The sequence below is a fragment of the Perca flavescens genome, chromosome 16, assembly GCF_004354835.1.
Source record: "Perca flavescens isolate YP-PL-M2 chromosome 16, PFLA_1.0, whole genome shotgun sequence".
In the NCBI taxonomy this organism is placed as follows: domain Eukaryota; kingdom Metazoa; phylum Chordata; class Actinopteri; order Perciformes; family Percidae; genus Perca; species Perca flavescens.
The window spans coordinates 67,862-82,997 of record NC_041346.1 but is presented as its reverse complement, the minus strand read 5'-3'; the positions used below and the strand labels follow the sequence as shown (position 1 = coordinate 82,997).

General features: G+C 41.0%; 1 protein-coding gene across 4 annotated transcripts in view; it reads right to left on the bottom strand.

Annotated features, from left to right (window-relative positions):
• LOC114570600 (ras-specific guanine nucleotide-releasing factor RalGPS1) overlaps positions 1 to 15,136 on the bottom strand; it is a 146,510-nt gene that overhangs the window by 114,687 nt on the left and 16,687 nt on the right. For all 4 annotated transcript variants that reach the window (XM_028600933.1, XM_028600934.1, XM_028600935.1 and 1 more), the window contains exons 3-5: positions 13,990 to 14,094; positions 12,748 to 12,798; positions 5,237 to 5,320 (exon numbers count right to left, since the gene is read on the bottom strand). In XM_028600933.1, the coding sequence (XP_028456734.1) occupies positions 5,237 to 5,320; positions 12,748 to 12,798; positions 13,990 to 14,094 (240 nt within the window). The remainder of the gene's footprint in view (positions 1 to 5,236; positions 5,321 to 12,747; positions 12,799 to 13,989; positions 14,095 to 15,136) is intronic.

Below are 15,136 nucleotides of genomic sequence, written 5' to 3'. Positions count from 1 at the left end.
TAATCATCACTTACATTTTAACAGAAAGATTGCCATTTTAAAAGAATGTTTAACTAAATAAAATTGTATATTTTTATAATTACTTTATTGTCTGTGACCCCTGATTTTGATGAACGAATCCGTGTGCTTTAAAAGGTCTTGGGCCTATCCCAATTGGCGTTGTCGGACATTTTTAGCTCCTCGAGTGTCATAGGCCACTCGCATTGCCACAATAATATAATCCAATAAAATGTATTACACTGCATAATGAGCTTTTACTTTTGGTACTTTAAGTATATTTTGATAATACTTTTGTGCTATCACATAGGGAAGATGTTGAATGCGGGACTTGTAACTGACAAGTAATTTGTAACTCTACAACACTGTTGCGTATAACAATGCGAATTGCGATAATCAGGGAAATCATGCTTTTATTCACAATTTAAAACTTTTAATCGTTGCCCGGCCCTAGTTGTAATGTAATGATTCCATATTGTCATACACTCAAAATGGGAATTTTTAAAATATAAAATCTGCCAATATTCAATCTCCTTTAGCAAACACATTAAGAAGATGGCTTAGAAGAAGAAAATACCATTAAAGAGATGCATATGATTTGCATAAAACCAGTATTAACAGAGGACGACAAAATTTAACTCTTCCTTGCAGTCTAGACTTGATAGAATTTATGAAAGAAAAACTTGTGGGGCATTTATCAGATCAAGAGCTAAATGGATTGAAGAAGGTGAGAAAAATTCTGCATACTTCTGTAGACTAGAAAGACAACGACAACAAAGGAATTCTATCTTACAATTAACGGTACAGACTGCACAGACCCTAAACCAATTGCAAAAGAAATCTGTATATTCTATCAAAACCTATATAGCTCATCCTTTTCTGTAACAGATTCAGACTCTCTTCAATGAAATTAAAGATTTTATTCCCGTAATTGACAGTGGATTCAAGGAAGAATGTGACGAGGACTTTACTATGGAAGAATTAGACAAAGCAGTCATGCACCTAAAATTGGATAAATCTCCTGGCCCTGATGGCCTAACAGCCAACTTTTATAGGCACTTTTGGGATCTGCTTAAACATGTTCTCTTCCAAGTCTTCAGAGAGGCTACAACAGATTTGTCACTACCCACTAGCATGAAACAAGGCATCATCACACTCATACCAAAACCAGGTAAAGATAGTAAGATATTACACAATTATCATCCAATTTCCCTATTAAACAACGATTACAAATTATTAATCTACATTTACTATATATTGCTATTTTATGGGTCCTTATGCATCCCTGTGTTTTGGCCCTATTTGGAACAAGAGCTTTTCTTCCAAATATGGTATGCTCATGAATATTTAGATGAGTTGCACGCTGATTGGTTGAGGAACCACATATGCATACATTGGAGACGAGACAGCAGGTCTCATATTTCAGACACTGCAATGTTTCATTACTAAATTCACTTCTGAGACTTTTTTTATGCAAGAAATCAACTATATAAAGCTCAAATATGGCCCGTTGCACGAAAATGTATGGCTAATTACAAATTTGGTAAGACACGTCAGACTTCAGGAGGTCCACACAGTCTGACGAGACAGCAGCAGCCTGCTGGGCTCCATACCCAGGAGAAAGTCACTGTTTCTGGGTTACTGGACAACCGGGGCTCGAGGCTCCGCGGAGCTGGCCGGCTGCCGGCATAACCGTAGTATATTTACAGTTTGAATTTCATAACGCCACTTATATTACAGCTACCCTAAGGTCTTACAAAGCTAACGCTTGTGTCCGATTTCAATGTAATGCATTTTTGTGAATGTGAGAGGTTTTGTTAGCTGCTAGTGTCCATTCAATCCTATGGGTAGCTAAAGATTGCGGCTAGTCAGCTAGCTACACTTTCGGCATAACTATAATATATTTACAGTGTGAATTTCGTCACGCCACTTATATAACAGCTACCCCTAAGGTCTTACAAAGCTATCAAGCCATAGCCATCAAGCCATACATTTTCGTAAAACGGCCCATATTTGACCTCTACATAGTTGATTTCTCGCACAAAAAATCCTCAGAAGTGAATTTAGTAGTTAAATAGCGGACGAACAATGTATAACATTTCTGAGATCTGCATGACCTAGATTCAGAAGACTAAGCTGACCTCAGATCAGTGGTGTAGCCTATGTAAAAGTTGGGGTGTGACAAAGGTAGAGACTAGAGCCAAATAAGAAGGAGCCACCGAGTTTACGTCAACTCGGTTGTTCGTTGAGATATGCCCGTTTTCAGAGGCAGTTTCAAATTGTAAGATTTGCAGAGGAAAGAGGTGTCAATGGGATTTAGAGGTTCTTGCATTCTATCACCCCTTTAAAGGGTTAGTCCAAAACAAAATCAGTTATGTTAAATCTAACCTCACTTCATTTTAATGGTCATGATTTTCTGGCTCAGGGAAATTCAAACAAATGAAGTCGTATTCATCTTAATAGTATACTCTTCCCAATACGATCAAACAGAAACACCATACTCTAGCTGTTCTCTGAATCAGACATTAAGAAATTTAGAAACAACTATATCAAGTATCCTGTAAGCCCCAAGACAAAATAAGTCCATTTTAAAATTATGAGTGATATTTATCCATCCAACGAGCTGCTAAGAAAGCGATTCGGCGTGGATCATAATAACTGTAACTTTTGTGAAACTGAAATTGAAACTACTGATCACCTGTTTTTCCATTGTATGTACTGCAAAGACTTTTGGGAGGATTTACAGGACTGGCTCTCAAACAAAAACCAACTACTCACTCCTCTCACTAGAGAAAATATTGTGTTTGGTGTTACTATGAAACATTAAGACTGACTTGATTTTGAACAATATGATATTGATGGCAAAGTTTTTCATCCATACCTCCAAATGGAGGAAAACAAAACCCTGTTTGAGGACCCCTAGCAACCACAAAAGTCAGATTCACTATGATTATTATTGAATTATTTATTTTCCGTATTTTATTTGCTTTCATTTTACATATTTTGTTATACAATTGAAGTTATCCTTTCTATCCTGTGTGCCTTGTACGTATGTTGAGAGATGTTAACGTCATGTTGTCTAAGTCTTTATATTGTAAATGAATTTTTTCAATAAAAAAATAAGTACAAATAAAAAAATTAATGGACGGGCCCTCGCGCCTCTGAGCGTGTCGTGGTTACCTGGCAGACGCCGCTCCTTGCGACCGTGCATTCACGCGGCACTCAGACGCCGCAAATCGTCAACGATGAAAAGGGAACTCCCCGCCGAGTACAACGATACCTCACACGAGAATCTACGTCATACGGTTCATTAGCTGTGAAAAGGGGCGTGGCTAAAGCATATAAGGCGGGTCAAACCATCACCAATTAAAAAGGAAGTCTCTGCTGAGTTTAATGATACCTCACACAAGACTCTACCTTAGATGGGTAAGCATGTATGAAAGGGGGCGTGGCTAAATCTTAGGGGGTGGGCCAAACCATCACCAATGAAGAATGAAGTCTCTGCTGAATTCAATGATACGTCACACAAGGGTATAACTTAAACGGTTCAAATGTTATCAAAGGGGGCGTGGCCTGAGTAAGTGGGCGTGGTCATATTATAGGGGGTGGCTCAGTATCACATGTAGACCACACATTCTGAGTTTCATGCAAATCGGATGAAGTTTGTCATATAAAGGCGCATTTCCTGTTGCCAGCGGGGGGCGCTATGACCAAAAGTCGACAACGTACACTCAAGTTACAACAATTTCTTTGTTCATCACTAAATACTCGAAAATAATTCCTTCAGTTTCAATAGGGCCTTCGCCGCTGTCAGCGCTCGGGCCCTAATAATATGTTGTCACTGCCCACAACTTGTTTAAAATGGTTCCATACCACCAACTTTCCTCCAAACTTGCTCTTTACATCTTCAAGCTCCATGTTGCACTTAAGCTACACTGTACAGCACAGCAGGCCCGGTGTGATACGTGCGAGTGGAGGAGACGCGCATGATTATGGCATAGCTTTCTCCCCACCCAATTAGGCTAATAAAGTAATGATAAAAAAACAAACATACTTGATCAAGGGCCCGGCCCGAGGATAGTGGCGGGAAATGTCGGCCCGACCCGGCCGTGGGTTCGGGTTCGGGCTCAGACTTGGTAAGAGACTCTAAACTCTATTCGCTATTCTCCGACATTTTTTAACATCATTTATTCAAGAATAACTGAGGTGCTGCGAGCAGAAGTAGCAGTGCTTTGCCTTCTGACAATATAGTTCCCAGTATGTATACAGTTAAAAGATGGCTGTGTCTCATGTGACCTTGTTATTTGTACATGCTGTGACTATACAAATCACAACATGGAAATAGGAAAATGTCACTTATTGGGAGTAGTAGGCTAGATGGAGCCGGTTACCTCCAGGATCTGTGCTAAGCTAGGCTAGCGGTGGGGGCGTCAGAGTTATGACAATGCTCTCTATGTCAGCCCTATCTCGCCTCTAGCTAGTTCAAAATGCAACAGCAAGACTAGCTGGTATCAGGAAGAGAGACCATATCACCTGTGTACTGGCCCCTCTTCAGTGGTTACATGTGCAACAGTCCTGCTGCTTACCAGTTATTTTACAGTGGATTTATCTAAGCATTTTCACTAAAACCAGCTGCCTGCTACTGCTGCTGCTGGAAACCATTTAGTCTATGGTTATCATAAAAATATTGATTAGTGCAGTGCATTAGTAGAAAGTGGTTTATAGTTGTAAAGTTGGTTTATTGGAAGCCAGTGTGAACTTTAACTGAAAAGCCCTCTCCCTGCAGGGGCGAGCTAACACTACTTGGCATTAATTTTGGGCGTTAAACTCAGACTACTTAACAACACACTAGGTGGCTGACAGCAAAACAGACTTTTTAAATGAGCATTGTGCAACATTGCAGCTGCCTTTTCTGTTTGAGTTCTACATGGCTGTGGATATAAAGGATTCAAATTGCTCTTAAATGTGAAAATGAGATTAAGCCCAACAGCAATAACTAATGAGCTTTTTTAGATTGTGATCAATCCACTGATTAAGGTAAAGAAATTGACCGTATGCTTGCTACCTTCTTCTCCAAGGTAGAAATGGGATAAGCATATTGTCTCACTGGAGCAGATTTAAGACCAAAATATGTTGTAATACATAATTTCTGTTTCACAAACTAGCAGGATTTCACATAGAAAACATGGGAGTGATTAAGCGATTCAATATTTGCTTGAGGAATTTTGTTAAGACGTACCTGGTTGAACCTGCGTGTGAATGCGACCACGTTGGGTGCCAATCTGTGTTTCTCTTTCCCATTCCATCCGCAGCTAGCTAGTTCCTGCCAATCAGAAAATCACATTACATTCATTTAATATATAAAATGCCCTTTATGATGCTACAGAGAAAATTAGCACTACATCACACAGAGAGGGCCACATATTTATTTAGCGAGCTGATTGATTAAAGCCTAAACTACGTTGCATTTTGTTTTATATGAATATTTCTTTAAACACACACATTTTAAAATGTGAGATATATATATATATCTCACATTTTAAAATGTTTTAAAGTGTGTGTGTGTGTGTGTGTGTAAGTTAACGCGTTATTATCGCGTTAACTCATTAACGCCAACAATTATTTTATCGTGCATTAACGCAGTTTTTATTATTTCTTTTATTATTGTAAAAGTCTGTTGCTCACAGGCTTTTATTTTGTAAAAGTCTGTGCTGACTGCTGCCGCGCTTACAGGAACCGGTAAAAGAAAGGCAGAGAAAATTTGGAGAAAATTTGGAGCCGTTAGCCAAACGACCGGGCCAATCAGCGTTGGTTTTGAGGTGGGTTAGGTGGTGATAGACCGATGGTTTATCCAATCAGCTAACCAGTATTATCAGCCAGCGGTAGCCCTAATTCTGTTAGCCGCTCGCTAATGCTTTTTTTCTCTTGGATCCTTCTTTTGGAATATGGTCCAGGAACCTGAAATGGTGTCTTTTATTCCTAAATTCTCGTTACACAAACGGCAAATCTCCTTTACCGACATGTTGCTTGCATGCTGAGCTTACGAGCTATGCTTTGCCTGCAGCAGCAGGGGCGGGCTTGTGGTTGTATTTTCATACTCTTCGTGGATCTGATTGGTTGATTTGGCCCGTCTATCACCAACATAGGTGATAGACAGATGGTTCATCCAATCAAATAACCAGTATTCCGCCCCTTCCCAAAAGTTCTCCAACGGAAAGTTCCCAGATGGATATGCCGAGCAAATGCGAAGCAATCCATCTGGCGGAGTCAGGTTAGTAGAAGGGTACAGAACTTGCCCATTTTATCACCGGAGTACTTCCAGTCTGAAATATTACTTAAATGCAATACACACCGTTGATACCAGCAAATCATTCAGCGAAACAAACAGTGGTGCGAGGCGTTGGCAGACTACGTTAGATGCAGCGTGTGGGAGAAGTATAGATTAACAAAGGCAAGCGAAGCTAACAGATGCCATAGCGAAGTGGAGAGCTACAGACCCATTAGTGTTGTGGAGGACGTCGGTCTGAGAAACATTCTAAGAATCACAACAAATGACGGCAGGTATGAGAGTCCCTCAAGAAGCACCATCACAAGAAGAATACACCAGTTGTATGAAAAGGAGAGGACCGCAAAAGAGACCCCTTTACAACGTGTACCTCTCACTGGGGACTACTGGACATCACTGGGTAACCATAGTTACCTCGGAGTTACAGTTTTAATGTTATGATTGTGGCTCAGGATTTTGTGGGCAGTTTTATTTATATATATATATATATATATATATATATATATATATATATATATATATATATATATATATATATATATATATATATATATATATATAACAGGATAACATGAATGCCCTGGCAGTGGCAATAAGCTTTCATTTTGTATTTGCTTTGATTACTTTGTTTAACTTGAGATTTACACTAAATATTGTATTTAACTGCTACTGTATAAACAAAATGCTTATTTTGCAGAACAAATGTTATGGCACTTTTGTTCATATGGAAGAACATTTAAAATAAACTTGCCACACACACACACACACACACACACACACTTCAGCAGCGCATGAGATTTCTAACATTGTATTTGTGTATATATATGTTCTCATGCTCTGCTGAAGGGGTTGTGAGTTAGGGATGGGCGATATGGCCTAAAAATAAAATCTCAGATTTTATTTATTTTTTAATTTCGATTTCCAATTTTTTTCCGATTCCCCCCCTACTTATTAAAGAAAGCAATAAGTACAAACGGCAGACAAATTAAAACAAATTTTGCTTTTATTTAATCAAAAGCAAGACAAATGTAACCCCCATTTCTGGGATGAATAATAAATAAATAAACACCCTCTTGGAATCAAAGTCCTAGCTGTGTTTTAAGTCACACTTTGTAGTAGACTAAAAGGAGACAAACATTCACCTTGAGAGTAGCACCATTTTCTAAAGCATTAAAGGTCCAATATGTAATATTTGTACTGTAATAAATCCGAAAATGACACCAATGCCTCATCAGATATTAAGGAAACATGTTAAACTGAAATACTATCTTTTCTGACAACAATGCTAATTTCAGTATTTTATCTTTTTGAAATTTATATTCCGTGACGGAATTTATGTTTATGTTTTGATCTGTGTGTTGTTATCAACGGCCCAGTTTGACAGGCAGGCCGGGTTGCCAGATATACCTGTAAAACGTAAACCCAGCGCGCTACAGCTGTAACGGTAGTACAGCCATGAAAGCAGCAAACAAACGAACAGGATCAACGGAGATAGATTCTACATGACATAAAAAAAAGAAAACAGCATGTTTCTAACAGTTGCGTGATCAGAGACGTAACAACCCCCTGGTAAATATTGGAGATGTATTTGAAAGATGGAGACAGCTTAGATCCCAAAAGGACGCAGAGTTGGCTTATTTTCTTCTGAACAGGTAAGCATTAGCTTCAGGCTAATTTATCACAGCTACTAGGGATGGGCATTTTTTGTCATTTCAACATTTGTGTACTCACATTGAATTATATAGCTAGAGTACCCGAGTTGGTTACTCACAAAAACAATTGAGACATAGCCAGTAAAGTGATCCCGACTGGTCCTGGCTAACGCCGCCATGCTAACCCTGCTAACTGTTAACGTTACCGGGAGGACCAGGCAAGCAGCCCATGGCTGTTTACAGCGTGTGGCCTCTTCAGCGGCTGGAGCTGACAACGGTGAGTTATTTTAAGCCACGAGAGGGGGGCTGTAAATCGGAAAGAGGGGACTATGAGTTTGCAGTGTGTTTAGCGATTGTTGCCGTAATTCTAAGCCAATAAAGTGTGTTCCGTCGGCAAGGTAGTGGTATTTTTAGCGTTTCGTATTGTAATTCTAAGCCGAGCAAGTGTGCCTGACTGGCGTGTGGAGAGGACAGTGAGGTTGTTGCGTTTTTAGCGGTTCATACTGTAATTTTAAGCCGAAAAAGTGTGTCTGTTAGTTGGTTACAGAGCTCCACGTGAGCACGGGCTTTTATGACTGTCAATATAGCCAGCATCTACCGTTAGCTACTCCGCTGTGCTGTGGAGTAATGTCTGGCTATGTGAGACTAGCATCTACCGTTAGCTACTCTGCTGTGCTGTGGAGTAATGTCTGGCTATGTGAGACTAGCATCTACCGTTAGCTACTCCGCTGTGCAGTGGAGTAACGTCTGGCTATGTGAGACTAGCATCTACCGTTAGCTACTCCGCTGTGCTGTGGAGTAATGTCTGGCTATGTGAGACTAGCATCTACCGTTAGCTACTCCGCTGTGCAGTGGAGTAACGTCTGGCTATGTGAGACTAGCATCTACCGTTAGCTACTCCGCTGTGCTGTGGAGTAATGTCTGGCTATGTGAGACTAGCATCTACCGTTCGCTACTCCTCTGTGCTGTGGAGTAATGTCTGGCTATGTGAGAAAAGCGTCCAGCTACATTGTTGTGAATGCTGTGGTCTCAGCCTGGCAACCCCCGTGAACTTCGAGTCTGGGCAGGAGGGGGCGGGGGAGACGACTCTCCAGTATTTTGAATTGGTAGTGCAGTAACTATTTTAACCGCTAGCTGCCAGTATTACACACAATATTACATATTGCACCTTTAACAATACATTCAAATCTGAGGAAAACTAGACAGTGACATTTTTCATTGTATCTAGCCCAAACAATGCAACAACATACAGGGATACATGGCATGAACATGCACTGCTAAGAGTAAGATGCGGTTTTAATCAAATTAATAAACCCCGTCTTCTCCACGGTATATATGGGTACCATGTCTTTGGCTATGTGCAAAGCGACCGCTTCGGTGATTGTTCTCCACCGTGCCCCTTTCCGGTCATATGCGGTGCCTTGTGCAAAGGATTCGGCTACAGTTAGCGGTTTTTTAGCTAAGGTTTGTGGGTCACCGCGGTTTTGTTCGTCTCGGAGAGACTGGCATTTTTTATAATCGGCTGGATGTCTGTGTTTCAGGTGTTGGAATAGGTTTGTGGTGCTGCTGCCTTTGACTGCGATGGGCTTTAGGCAAATGTTGCAGCATGGGGTCTCTTGCTCCACGTCGGTCACAGCAAACCCATACCAGTTCCAAACAACAGATGATTTTATTCCTTTCTTGGGAACAAACTTCCCACTCTCACCGGTAGCCATGTTGTCACTTGCTGTTGCCGTTTTGTGTGTGCTGTAGGATCGTTATAGGGTACAGATTTGATCATTGGCAAATTATCAAAGAGGTTTTATCAATATTAATAAAGTTATGAATGTGGTTATTAATAACTTTATCAAATCGACAAACAATCAAAAACGGGGCACCCTGCAAGTCAGGGACCAATAATCAAACTGTGGAACAGTCTCATTCTGTGGTAATCCTTTAAAAAGGAATTAAAGGAAGGGGTGAATCCAAACACGGACCTGATTGACCAACAATTATTACAACAAGTACACAAATAATCACAAGCAACTGCTAATTAAGCATAATAAGATTTATTAACGTCACAATTATCAGTGGCTAATCAATAATCCTTCACTAATAAACTCATATACCTTTTTACAATATCACAACCAAAAACAAAGCAAAACCAAGCAGCATGTGTAATGGACACGTCTGTGGGTGTGTGTGTGTGTGAGAGAGGAGGGGCATGTCGACATGTATTTCTAACACAAAACTACCCAAAATGGCTACTCCTGTGAGCTGCACAAAACTATTTGGCCTCAAGAGGGCGGTAGTGGTGCTGCGTGCACGAGGAGGGGCTGAAGAAGCCAGGGGTTGCTAGGCAACGCGCACGCTTAGTCGGTATGGTAGCTAGTTCCTGTGTTAGCTCTGTCCGAACGTAAGCTGATTCCACGTGTGAAACTAGCCTACAGCGTTAGCTCGGGAGCTACGCGGCTAGCCTGTGTCGTGTGTGTGTGTGTTAGAGAGAGAAGAAAGAGAAGAAGAATAAAGGAAAAAAAAAGGGCACTCTGATCTTTAGTTATCGATAATGACCCAGTTCCCCTCAGCCACTCAGGTCTGGGCTAACGTGTGGTTTAGGACAGACTGAGACTTTTGACTTACTGAGGGAAACTTTTGTCATTATAACTAATTCAGTGACTAACAGCTGATTTTCGCGATTCTATCGCAGACAGTAACTAGTAACTCCGTGAAAGGAGTGATTTAAGCAGGTAGCGATTACAGTTATACCCAGCTACTTAACACAACATAAATCAACGAGTATAGTGATCAATTTATACATTCACAGCACAGATTAATAATCACATATGGACCAGTAGATGATTAAATCAGATCACATTAATGGCAACAATGGTAGCGAACCCTTTGCACATTAATAACAAAACAAAACGCACTAGTTCTAATATCTGCCCAGAACTGTGTAAGCCTCTTACTGTGTGCGTTGTTTGTCAGTTAAAACTCTTGCCAGAGTTTAACGATCCGTTTCGTCCCGAAGCAGAGGGGACAAGACGCAATCCAGGTCGACCAACAAGAAGCAGAACGCCGTCCTTTTCTTGAATCCAGGCTGATTAAACCCGCTGCAGATGAGGGAATACTTCGGCCAGTATTTCCTCGGATCCCCTTTATATCAGACCGATATAAAGTTGTCCCAGCTCAAATCTCGACCAGCGAGGTGATGCTGGCTAACTAGCCCGGACCAGTGCCTCCTTTCAGCAACCGGGGGTTACCGTGAAAAGCAAAGAAACACAAACGCGGACAGCTTTTATCCTTCCTCCGCCTCCTAGTGGCGGGTGGTGCATTCAAGGACCCGACGACCAATGGGAAAACTGCAACCTGGCCACAGGTGTGAAGCAGTTCTTTGTCTCACCACCAGTCTGCCTTGCCGTCCTCGTGTTTGAATGCACTTTCTCCATCTTGTGAAGTGGCGGCTTGTAGGAGTTTGGTGAAACTGGCTTTGGGATCCACATGTAGGCCAAGATCCTTTGTCTTGCCTCCCCTGTGTCTCACCAGTCAACTCAATCTGAGCCAAATCACTGTTTAACCAGCTTCTTGGTCCCCAACAGTGCTATGATGTTGTTGTTGTCGCTTGCCATACTGCTATGTGAAACTAACGCTACGGAAGCTCTGGGGAGCCAAAAATGCGCCATTACACAAAAACTCGATTTACTTATTTTCATTTAAATCGCCCGCAACAAAAAATTTGAATGAATTAATTTAAGGCCTATTGTGAGTTAAGGTAAAGTGTGAATATTACAGTCTGTATACAGTGCAACTCTTTGCTTCTTGGAAATGTGCAGTTGCAGCGCTGATGAACTGGGAATATCCCCAGAGCCCAGTTTGTCACAGGAGTGACATGAGGTTTATAGAATGGAAAAATGCAGGGGAAACCAAAGAAAAAAATAAATTGTATTAACATGCAGATGGTGTTAGATGGCAGATGACAAGTTGATATTTTTATTTTTACTTTTTTTCCATCTACCGGTCTTCTGTCAACCAATGAGTGGAGATTGGCTCATTCATGGAACATAGTATGTTGGTTTCATCAAGAAGATATGGAAAACTAGAATTATCTGGAAGCTTTAGAGACATTTACAGTAGGGGGGCTCCCCCTGGTGGAAAAGATCCTTTGGGATTACGGCTCCTGGACATGGACGTTGAGACTGGACTATGTCACACAGACAAAAAAAATGCTCACCACTGACAAGCATAGCCGTTGTTAGAAATATGGGAGACCATGTTGAATGAGTGAACTGGACTGTATACCATGTACTTTCTGACAGCTTCATCAAGGTAATATCTAATTATCAGTCCCTAATGTCTCTACCATCTCTGCCTGGTTCTCTTCCCTGCTTACATTCTGGTTGGAATCCTCCAGGGCACAGCAGTGACTGGAATTGCATTGACTAGCAGAGGGTAAGCAGGGTTTCCAGTGAAGAGTTTAACCACTAAGGCCAGTCTGGGTTCATTCAGTGGCAATGGTTGCAAAGGCCATAATGGCAGCATAAGAAGTATTTGAAACAGAAATCTTCTGTGAGGGCTTCTTGCATAACATTTTGGATTTGATTAGGGTCCGCTGTACATGGAATCTGATGCAAATGACTCAGAAACAGTTTGAGGTCAATCACTGTAAGATTATTGTATTATTATAACACAGACACCACCAACACATTACTGAGAGGTTAAGAGTGTACCACAGCTGAAACTGGCTTTCCTACAAGGTGAGAATGTGGTGTTAAAAGTTTGAAGTGGAATTGAGGCTCAGGAAACCAACCACCTGACAACATGCATCTCTCTTACCTCTGGATGAATTGCTTTGAAGACTGGGGCATCCATCAGGGTGATTTGGCTCTAATATCACAAGAAAGAAATCCATATTATCTGTCAATATGCAGGAGATTAACAAATGGTACGTATATGTATAGTGCACTGCATACAACAGCTGAATGACATAATGAAATTACAATGATGGGAGAATACAAACACAGGCCCAATGAACACAATAGACTGTTGTGTGTCTGAGGCTGCAGGATACAAGTAGTGTTTGAGTGGCAACAACCTTGGTTGAATGCCTTAAGTTGTAGTTCCTGTAGTTCTAGTAGTACTGATACTAAATCCCACCTTGAAGACAACTCTGACTTTTCTACTTAAATATATTGACTAAAGAAAGAGGGAAAAAGCTTTATTGTCATGGCAACGCAACAAGCAGCGCAAGCAGCATTCTGTGCACTCTGCCAATTTGTGTGGTATTTTAACGGCCGGTACACAGGTTGAAGAGGAGAAACAAAGAGGTGGGAGGTTCATTAAAATGAGGCAGTTCATAGCCAGTTCTTGCTATGGTGGTGGAAACTGAGTCTTAGATGAGCAGATAATAGACATCTCAGATTTGTTTCTAGATCAAATTCACTCTGATGCCACCTGGCACTGATTTTGTCAAGAGCAGACTAAATATTTGAAGCAAATATGTAGCAATAATAAAATACTTAAAATGTAATTAAACTATTACAATTAAACACCTTCCAGCCAGTAGATGTATTTAATTTGGCATCAAAAGATCACATTTAATGTTACAATCAGAGTGGTTCTTCTTTTGTCCACAGCTGCTTTATACGGTATGAGAAGCTTCTCCTTCAGTTCATTAAATGTCTGCAGACATCTGAAGGCATCAGGACCCATGTTGATAATCTGCAGTGCCACACACTGTTCCCCTCCCCCTTAGAATACATGTTAACAACACCAGACTGCTACAAAGCAAAAGACATACAGTTAATATCCACACACACCAGACTGCTTGGTATTCTGCGGTTTAGGTTCAAACGTCTGTGCACCACAGCATCCTTTTCAACTTTGTATTTATTCTTAAAATGCATTACAGGGCAAACGCTGCTGTCACACGAAGAGTGAACTTTAGAGAGCCAATATCAACTTCCCTGTCCTCAACACGTGAAAGCCTTGCAGAGTACGTATTCTAATAGTATGCTTAGGTCTTCCAGGTAAGATCTGATCTGTCTTGTATGCTGCACAAATACTGAGTGTACTCACAGCAAACTCCTCAGGCGTCACCTTCAGCACATCAAAGACGACTGCATCATAGCTCTTGGCGTAGTCAACGCAAGGCTCCTCCAGAGAGTCCGAGCTGCTGCTGGCCTGAGAGACACACATTATTCATATAACTGCTCCATACCTATGGAACCAGCTGCCAGGAACCACAGGGTGAGCATTTGACATCTAACTGTGTACTGTGCCTTGTCTTAATAAAGTTGGCAAAATGTAGTGCGTCATAACATAATTTATTCAGTTCTTCAGATTCCTAAATTTGTCTTTTTACCCTGCTACTGTCAGGCCTTCATGATGCTGATGGCAGTGCTGCTGCTTTGATTTGTCTGTCTACCTGCTCAGCGCTTTGGTCCAGAGTATAATCACCATCTTCTTTAGGCTGTTCTTAACATTGGGCCTCATTCACCAATATCTTCCTAAGTTTTCTCTTAAATATGTTCTTAAGAAGGAAAGAAGAAAAGTCAACGTCGGATTCATGACGTGTTCTTAAAACAGCAGATTTGTTCACATCTGTGTTCTTAGGATTGATGAATTCCACGTCTTCGTAACTGAAAGCGCGTGCCAGTTGTTCCTAATTAGCATAAAGAAACGCCCCGCAAATTCCCATATAAGGACATGACACTTCCTGTGCACCTCCTGGGAGACAGGTTTTCAGAGATTGTCGGAGCCGCGGTGGAGGAAGTACTGAATCTCAGCACTTAAATAAAAGTACAAATAACCAGAGACATATTTACTTTAGTAAAAGTATAAGGCGTCCATTACCACAAACAAGGCCTGGCTTTTAAAAAAAGTTCCTATCCTAACCAGCATAAAACGTAAATGTGTTGTTAGAATCGGAATGCGATTGGTTTTATTCATGGATGTATTTTAAGGCAGTTTTATTTTCTTTAACCATGCAAGTAAGCAAATAAAGTGTGTGAAGCAGCGCAAATGGGGAGATGTGAAGAGGTCCAGCCAAATAAATAAGATATGAACGCGTCTTACACACCCAGGCGGAGGAGTAAACGACGCTGTGGAGAGAAATAGATATAGCAACTATGATTTAAAAATGGGAATAATAAAAACAAACGTTTTCATTTTCACTTTTATCTGAGGCTGTATTACCGAGGGTCAGCGGCGCTGCGCTCAGGCT